The sequence below is a fragment of the Palaemon carinicauda genome, chromosome 30 (assembly GCF_036898095.1).
Source record: "Palaemon carinicauda isolate YSFRI2023 chromosome 30, ASM3689809v2, whole genome shotgun sequence".
Taxonomy (NCBI): Eukaryota; Metazoa; Arthropoda; class Malacostraca; order Decapoda; family Palaemonidae; genus Palaemon; species Palaemon carinicauda.
This window is the reverse complement of record NC_090754.1, coordinates 77053115-77063114: the sequence shown is the minus strand read 5'-3', so window position 1 is coordinate 77063114 and position 10000 is coordinate 77053115. Positions and strand designations below refer to the sequence as shown.

The 10000-nt window shown below is 36.1% G+C and overlaps 1 protein-coding gene across 5 annotated transcripts in view; it reads left to right on the top strand.

Annotated features, from left to right (window-relative positions):
• Positions 1–10000, top strand: part of LOC137623299 (activating transcription factor 7-interacting protein 1-like) — a 290333-nt gene that overhangs the window by 3690 nt on the left and 276643 nt on the right. Inside the window, exon 1 of one of the 5 annotated variants that reach the window (XM_068354095.1) lies at positions 4867–5017. The exons of the other annotated variants lie outside the window; for them this stretch is intronic. Coding sequence (XP_068210196.1) covers positions 4925–5017 — 93 coding nt within the window. The 5' untranslated portion in view covers positions 4867–4924. Of the gene's footprint in view, positions 1–4866; positions 5018–10000 lie in introns of those variants that run through there. 5 annotated transcript variants of the gene reach the window in all.

The following is a 10000-nucleotide window of genomic DNA, read 5'->3' as shown; positions in this document are numbered from 1 at the left end:
CTTCTCCTCTCACTCTACCCTCGTGTGTTTCATTTAAAGGTTTAAAGGTCGTTCATGAATGGCAGAGGCAAGGGACAGTGACAATGCCCTAGAGACTGACCATATGATCAGCAACCAAGCCCACGTTCAGCACAAGCTAAGACCAGGGAGGTCAGGCAATGGCTACTGATGACTCACCATGTAGACCTATAAGCTCCCCAACCACGCCCCCGCCCCTGTTTTTTTTTTTTTTTTTTTTTTTTTTTTTTTTTTTTTTTTTTTTTTTTTTTTTTTTTTAAAAGGAGGGTGAGGTTGCAGACACTACGAGAAACTATCGACCCTGAATCAAGTCAAGCAGATTGTTAGGCAGGGACGTTTCCAAAAGGCTACCACAACCCTATTTACTTCCGTGGTTAGAAGTAGCCTTTACTAATTCCATACGTTCAACATCCATAATGGCATTGACTTCATAGTTTCCATATACTCTAATTACTATATTCTTGCAATAAGTAACATTCTATTCTTCTTACCAGTTGCAATTACGCAAATCCTCTGACTTCTCTTTATACTCTATTGATAAAACTCTGATAAATTGCTAAAAAATATTATCCCATTATCTTAGACTCATTTGTCAAAATAACGGACTATCATATCCAAATTATGTAACTTATACTTAGCTCTCGTTACATAAGCTGAATTCTAATTCATTGCTAGAGTACTGGGCTCACAATTGTAAGATATGCAATTACGTTCCCGACGAGCTACCCACCAGTCAACCCAAAAGACGTGAACAAAAGGATAGAACCAGTTGGCGTTATTTGGTAAAAAAAAGAAAAAATAAATAAATAAAAAAAAGAGCGTTTGTTATAAGCTGGCCAGTCGGTCAGTTATTATTATTATTATTATTTTTATTATTATTATTATTATTATTATTATTATTATTATTATTATTATTATTATTAGCTATGCTACAACCCAAGTTGGAAAAGCAGAAGGCTCCAATAGGGAAAAATACCCCAGTGAGGAAAGGAAATAAATAGACGATATGAGAAGTAATGAACAATTAAAATAATGTATTTTAAACACAAAAACTAATGAAGTTCAACAACATTAGGTTGAGTCAGTATTACTTATCCCCAGGGTTGTGGTGGCCCGTTGATGCGTCATTGTCTGGCGATCGCCAGACTGGGGCTCGAGTCCCACTCAAACTCATTAGTTCCTTTGTTCGCTTTAACCTCACCATCCTTGTGAGCCAAGGATACGGGTTTGGGGGAGCCTATAGGTCTACCTACTGAGTCATCAGTAGCCATTGCCTAGTCCTAGCTTGGTTGGAAATGGGTCCTGGGCGCTGATCATGTATATATGGTCAATCTCTAGGGTATTGTCTTGCTTGCTAAGGCAATGTCACTGTCCCTTCCCTCTGGCCTTTAAACCTTTATATGTGATCGCTAGAAACGGGTCTTGGTGCCAATCTATCCAAAGAGATAAGGTAAATATATATATATATATATATATATATATATATATATATATATATATATATATATATATATATATATATATATATATATATATATATATATTGTGTGTGTGTGTGGTACTTGCACATTTTACTTCAAGTTTATACTGAACAGATTAGATCTTATTGGTGTTCAAGAATCGAAGGCAGCATCTCTCGCGAAAATCTGAGCTCCAGATAGTTTTCAGGATAACAGGAAACTGCATTTGCGATTCTCCAAATAATAAATGTTGCCAACTGCTCGGAACAGAAAGTGTGTGTGCAGGGAAGATTTTCATTTAACAAGGCTGGGGTCAACCGTACACTGGCGCAGTTCACAGGTACAAAGGATCCAAAACAAATAAGGCGTCTAATAGAAAAATAAAAAAAAAGTTAATACACTTTATACAAACTTGGTAAAGCGATAAGTTTAATTTTGGTGTTCTATTAAACATGGAAAATTCCACTGTTAATTAACGCATACGGTTATCAGGGTGGCCAGATTTTGAAAATTGAAATAAGCGACACCTAATGTGGAGAGGTAGTTGAACAATATCGACAGACAACTTACGTGAAGTTCCGCACGCGTTGACGTAGATCGAAGTCCTCCTCAGCTGGGTGCAGATTGTCTTTTGTTTAAAAGCGCGTTCATTGTAAATTTTATTATAAGCAGCTGTCAATTACATGTGTCAGATCATTATAATATTGCAATCAAGAATGTTTTGCAGCTTTGGAGGATATTATAACCAAAATTTCCCTAGTAGGCCTACATTGTATTTTTTTCTTCAAATATTGACGTCCCGGGGAGGGTCGGTACAGGACCCGGGACAAATGTCTTAAATATGGGACAACCCGTCTGGTCATCTGGACTTTCCTGTCATTAGCACTAGGTACTGTCTGAGCGGAGACAGAGAAGAGGAGAGCGCTATCACAAAAGATAGAGATGAACGGTGGGGAGCACAGATGGAAAGGGAAGGAGAGAGAGAGGAGGAGAGAGGATCTTCAAAAGAATTCACGATAGCGGTGTTCCTTTGCCTTCGTTTAATAACAAGAACAAAGTAGGAGATTGTTTTGATCTTTATTGCAATTTGAATCTCACTTTAAAAAATGTCATATTGTATCGAAGTGTTTTATTCTAATTGTTCATTGCTTCTCATATAGTTTATTTATTTCTTTATTTCCTTTCTTCACTAGGCTATTTTTCCCTGTGGGAGCCCTTAGTCTTATAGCATCCTGTTTTTCCAACTATGATTGAAGCTTAGCTAATAACAACAAGAACAATAATAATAATAATAATATTAACTAGAGGAGCACTCAGTATGGTGCAGACCTCCGCCACGGCTGCTTATTTCTGCAGATGATGGACTTCTAATAGGGGTAGGGGAAAAAAAGCTATAGCAATTCGGTAGTGATTGCCTAGTCGAGAATGGTAAATGTGAATTTGGTCAAGAATAATTTTATAAGTATAAATTGAAATTAATATGATGGATCATTAGTGTCTACCCTTATTGAAAATGAAAGCTGTTGATTCGCAGGGGTGAATAGGAGTAACTATTGTGGGGAAAAATACAAAATGAGACCCCAGAAAAGTAGTAAGGCACATGCAAAAGCGCATTGAAACATCTTTTTTTGTGTTTGGAATCCAAACTGGAAATCTTTGAAGGGATTCTTATCTTTTTTTTCATTAGAAAGTTGGTGAAAAAGATAGTGTTCAGGGTACCTGTAGGCTGTTTGGATAGTAGGCTATATATGATGCAAGTAAAATTAAGAAATATGGAGATCTATGTAGAAATTAAAGAGTTGGATAAATGGTATACCAAAAAAAAAAAAAAGTGAAGGGAAGCTCGAAATCATATTGTTTTAGCAGGTTACGATGAGTTGTTGATAATACGTTTGCATAGGTTCATGAAGTAAGCAAGTTTGTGGAAATTCTGTGTAATATTCAAATGTAATATTAATGGGATAGTAACCAATGCGATACTTTTTCTTTGGAGCCATCCTCGTTAAATATTAGTTTATATATAGAGAGACACATACGAGAATACCCCCACCATCACCTGTCCACACTGAGAAGAGTAGTAATGAAAACTGGCCAAATCCCAGATATGAATTGACATGTCTGAGTCCTTTGTCCTGCAGTGGACAAGAAACGGCTACATTTGTTATTGTTGTGTGTGTCTACTGCATATGCAAAAACCCTTCAGTGTTATAAAACCCGAATTATGTTTAGCCTACTAGTCTTATGGCCAAATTCTAATAATTTTATATATATGGTGAAAAAAAAATGATAACAATTAGACTCACTGTAGACTCCTGGGCCCTTATCAAAACCCATGAGATTAAAATGTCATAGAAAGAATGGCAGTTTGGTTTGAGAACACCAGTGTAAAATTTTAAGGCTAAACTAGAGTAATGATAATTTAGGAGAAAAATTACATGGTCCATACTGAATGTGAGGTTATTCTACCCTCCCCCCATAACATTTTATATAAATTAATCGACCTACTATTCTACGGTTAGATAAAGTTTAGTTTTGAGGAAAATAATATTGGCGATCGTCGAAAATCATCGTCAAATTTATATCTATGCCTATTCAAGTTCGTTATCATTCAAAATATTCCTGTGATCTTATGCTGGAAAAGTTGTAAAAAAAAAAAAACCTTGTGTAGGTAGCCAATATTATCTTGAATTAAAATTAAGTGGGAACGAGGAAATAAGATAGTTCTTGGGGGCACAAGGCTAACTGGTTTGTTATTATTTTGGCTTTTGTTAATAATTTCAGAGACGAGGTTATGCTTTTACCCTCTCTCGTCTAAGGTTTCTACATAATCTGCATTAGCCTAAACGTGTTATTTGACAAGGGTAAAAGGAACCGTGAATAACGCATGCTGATTTCAGCATTCAAATTTAAAGAACAACCCGCTCTTTTTTTTAACTTTTTATAAGTTTGTTATGATGGGAAAGAAAGTGTAGTACAGTACAGTACTAGGTCTTTAAATGTAAGTAATCAGTTAGTCATTTATGTTATAATTTAGATGCCGTCAATTTCCCTACTAACTTGCTGTTCCCCTATGTTTTAAACCTGTTTTAAATCTCTTTTTATCGTTCTGTTCAGCTTCTTGTACTTTGTGTATTCATTAACTAGTTATCATGCTGATTTTTTTTTTCTTAAAATGCCAACTAGACCCGTTTCATGTAAAAGTCTCCTAATCTTAGTAGTTACCAGAAATCACCATAAAACTCTTGGCCTTGTCTATAACCATAGTTGGAAAAGCAAAATATTAATATTCTAATAGGAGTTCAAGCTCATATAAATAACTAGGAAATATGACCTATCATGCAGCAATCAGGAATTTTTTCAATAAAACTTATAGGAGGGCAAACAATCAAGTTTTGTTCCCGAAGTGAAGACGTAACATTAAGCAGGTTAAGTGAGTCAGTCTAGTCATGTCAAATTATAAAGTGAGTGTACCGTCGTTGCTGCCTTTCAGGGTAGCCATGTCGACCTCAAGAAGAATTGTTGGAGTGTATTATGTGACGGTAAGTAGATGCTAAAGAAAGAGAACACATATTGTTTGCTCTCAATCTTAATACATGTTATTTTTTGTCTCGAATAGGCTATTTTTCAAACAGCACTAGGAAAGCCAACATTAAGGAACCCCCGAAGACCTCTCTGTGCGTTAGGTGTACTGTTCGAAATGATAGCATGTAGGCTTGTAAAACTTTACCCTCTAGGATAGAGATAGGTTACTTGCTGTATCAATTATAGAGTCTACAGTAGATTAGATTAACGAAAGCAGTCTCCTTAGTGGTAGGAATTGATATTTGGAATGGCGATTACTCAAGAAGGAATTGTGTTTGTAGTTGGAGGGGATAGACGGAGTCCGTAATTGAAATTTGGGTAAATATATACTATAGCACGATATTCTTAATGAAGAAAATGGGGATTTCTGGTGTATTTTTAGATATTTTGAATTGTTTTCAGGAAAATAATTTGGGAAAACGTAGATGTTTCTCATTTTAAATGTTATAAAATTCTAAAATTTAGGAATGAAAACCCGCATTTTAAACGTCAAACAAACGGTAAATTTATAGAATAACACGGGACAGCATTTCTAAGAGATATGATAGATATTTCTACTGGAAAAGATGTGCTTTCAACGAATTTGACCTTTATTTCCTCTGCATATAAGCTGTTGTACCGTTATGAACTTCCACACCTTCCCGACGGACACAGGTGAGAACCTGTGATTTGGAGAGCGCGAAAACAAGAAATAACGTAATTATTTAACACTTTTGAGATCTTTTAAAGGGTACAGAACCTAACAAATCCAACTAACCTAACCTAGTGGTTCCCAGGTCACAACTCCTAGCTGGGGGACCTCCCTTCCCAGGTCACAAACCTTCCCAGGTCACAAACCTTCCTAGGTCACAACCCCTTGCTGGGTGCAAAAACCCTTTTCCAGGTCACAAACTTTCCCAGGTCACAACCCTTCTTAGGTCACAATCCCTAGTGGGGGGACAAGCCCCCCCCCCCCCCCCCCCCGACCCTCCTTCCCAGGTAAAAAAAAATTTGATTATTTAACAGTCTGGAGGTTTCTAAAAGGGTACAGAACCTAAAAACCCACCTAGCCTAACCTAGTAGTTGCCAGGTTACAACCCCTAATCGGAGGGCTTGGACCTCCCTTCCCAGGTCACAAACATTTCCAGGTCACAACCCCTAGCCAGGGGCCAAGGGCCCCCCCCCCCCCCCCCGACCCCTCTGCCCAGGTCACAAAAAATATTGAATCGCAATGAATATGAATTAGTAAATATCAATTATTTACTTACATTATGATTGAGACATGGGAGGTTGGGAGTCATAGGGATCCTCTGCCACTTGGTGTTGTGGAGGGTAGAGGTGACTGACAGTGATGAAGAATTGGTGCAGTAATGAGGCCTTTGGGTAGTGGTGTTGACGAAGAGTTCAGAGTAATTAATAGTCTTGTTCCTGTAGCCCAGCTCTCCTAACGAACTATATCGCCCCCACTTGTCACTGTTTATGATGCTACCTACCTTAATATATTTTTGTATTAAGGGAGTAAGCGTAGCAGTATCCCTTATCCGAGGTAAAGGCTCAAGTGAGGGAATTATATATAACTTCCTGGACAATTGTTTGATTTCCCCAAACACCCTTATCAAACTCATACACCTGCTACGGTCGTACTTTGCCTTACCGAACTGAGATTCATTAATCTCCACTGCTAATCCATCACCACCAATGGTCTCTTGATTATATAAAAAAAAAAAAAATTTTTACTTCAGAATAGAAACTCTGCCAGTCAACACTCATATTGAGCGAAATATGGAGGCTTCGATGACAGTTTCATGGTCCCAATGTTTGCTGAGCCAGTGGTTTAGGACGAGAATAAGTTTCCACGGCTTGATGTGGGCCTTATCAAGGAACGTTCCTTTATATGCACTTACACTATACTAACACCTACGCCTCCTTTTTGTCTTTGGAATCTTCACAGAAGCATTGCAGTAAAAAATGTGCTGGTCTACCCTAAATACCACCTGAGAAATGCCCTTAATTTACTATAAATTTTGTGGGATAACAAAATAAGCTTTTAAAAATTCAAACACTACGCCAGAATTATCATGATATTTTCCATGAAACTTGGCTATGGCATCAAAATATTCATAAGAACAGCCATTACACTTTGCTACTTTGGACTTCATGGCTGACATCCAACACATAACACAACTACAAAGGGACTAAACGCCGACTTTCCTTCATTCTTCAGTGAAGCACGGATACCAGTGGACATTAAGCGGTAACGGCATTGGTCCACTGAAATCCTTGTAAATCTTGGTTTTCGTCTGAGGTCGTACGTAATTGGTTATGAAACCATTACGCCATAATGACGTCACAACTCTCGGCCTATAAACTGTAATTGGAACTGATTGTTTTTGCATAAAAAAGGGGGTAAAAGGGCTCGTTAAAAGTAAACATTGCCATAGAGGAAATATCTCTCCCGACTTGAAAAATATTTCGAGGTAAAAACTTGCCAATCTCATTTAATTGCATCTCGTTCAATCTCTCATATAAACACTATATATTTTATATAGCTTTTATATGCTCTTTCAATGTAGGTGATTATTTTTTTTTAATATCGAATGTGTCATGCTTCTAAAATTTTACCTAGGATCATTATATTTTGTGCTAATTTTCGCTGATTTATTATGCGTCCCAGAGAATAATATGTAGAGAAGAAAAGGTTAGTTTTATCATTATTTACCAATTGGCCAGTAAATTTTCCCCACTCAAAACCCCAAGTTCCCACTGGGGGCCCTCATTACCGTAGGATGTATTAGGGTATATCTTATTAACTATTTATTTGTGACAGAAATGAAGGTCATTTTCAAAGAAAACAGGAGTTTTTTGTACATATACCCCAATTTTTTTATTGGTAAAGTTTACCCCGTGTTTTACTATAATAAAACCAAACAAACACGTTTTAGAACACCCAAAGTCCCCATTCCCACCTATGTCTGTCGGGAAAGGGGGTGTTCATGATGGTAAACTGGCTCATTTGCAGTGGAAATAAAGGTCAAATTCGTTGAAAGCACACTATTCACTGTAGGATTAGCTATGTTTCCCCTTAAAAATGTTGTTCCGTATTGTTCTATAATTTACCCACAAGAATACCACCTAATCCTAGGTTGCCCACCTAACCTTAACTAGGAGCTGTATCTTTGCTTGCTTAACTAGTGGGGGAGCTAAGTCCCCCTTTAACCTTTCCCCCTCTTTACTGCTGTATCTTTAGCTAACTCTAATACTATGTATTGTAAGTCACAACCCTGTGTTCGCTTTCCAACAGCTTCCTTCCTGGCATGGTAACTACTGTAATCCATAATTTTTCGTAAATCATAAAACTAGCTTCATAATATTTTATTTCAGACAAAGTTGTTTTTTGGATTCATTTTCCGACATTTTAATGTTAGAAGAGCAAAATAATGACTGTCTCTGTAAAATGTTACCGTAAAATTTACCGATTCACTAATTAGAACTAAAAGTCACTACTGTATGTAAAGCTGGTTGCCATTGTTAGAATAATATTCCATAGCTTCAATTGATTAAATCAAATGCGAAATTTGTCAATAAATGAAAATTCAACAGAGCGCACATCAGACATTCACAATAAATAAGTCATCAGTGTTAACTGAAGCAAATTTTCTTGAGTTACCCTTAGATGTCAAAAATCATAATTTAATGGATAAACAATTAAAGAACCAATCAGATTTTAATATACTCATTCACTATTTTCAACATAAAAAAAAACTAGATATGGTCTGATTTTCTTTCCCACAATGCATTGCTTGAATGCCGTTTAAATGTTATCAGAAAATGTTGATAGATTTTAATACATTTTTCATATTTAGCTGAGGGATATTTAAAAAGAAGGAAAAATTCAATAACCCTCCATGGTTTAAATTTTCATATCATCCTTAATTGTTTTTAACTCGCAGAAATATAGGAAATATTGACTATAGATTAGATAGAAAGTTACCTAGTTATGTTTATGTAACTGATTTGATTTGAGGATACATCCTTAATGTAGGCCATGATTAGCCCTGAAGTTTGCCATAAAAACTTATGAAGCGTGTACAGTACAATACATTTGCAGTCTTAAGAAGTATCTAAGGCTATATTCGAAGGAAAACTTCGGATCGTGTTGCGTGAATCTTGGTAAGGCTAGTTTGAATTTTGCTTATCCTTTTTGCACAGTTGTATACATTGCATTGGGAATTGAGAGTTAATCCAACCATCTTAAGGAGTTTACATGTTAAATTTGCTGTGAAATGATCATAGCACTATGCGAATACAGTAAGCCATATTTTTATGTACCATCAAAATATAGTAGTAGCCTAACCTAACCTAATTTAGGGCCCAGTAGCTTGCAATAAGTACCCTAGGTAGAACTTAAGAACTTATAAAGATAGGAACCTGTGTGTGCTCTGAATAAATAAATTATTTCAAGTTCTTTTACAAACATTGCATTATATAGAATTTAGAAGTTTTGATACATATGTAGAGTAGCTCAGAAGTGATAACAAGACCAGTTGAATTAAAAACTGTAGTTAGGAGCTTTGGAGTTGTAACCTTGATTCCCAAGTGTCCTTGAGAACTTTTCAAATTAACGACTAAATTTTATAGTACAGTACATCTTGTTCCTATGTATGGGACTTATTATTTTAATGACCTTACGCTAATGACCTGTTATGAAAATAATTCAAGTTTCTATATGATTTCTTTGTGCTCTAGCTAATTCTTTTCTCATACAAAGATTTTGTTTGCTTGGTGACATGCAAATATTGGTAGTAGTAATTAAAAATTATAGTGTGTGTTTTTTTTTTTATTTTTAATTTTTTTTCTTTTTTTTTTTTTGCACTTCTATTAGTACCACGCAGGGATCCTCATAACACAAGGTTAAACTTTCATTTGTTAAAAGCATGCTCAGTCCAAAAGTAAATTACTCT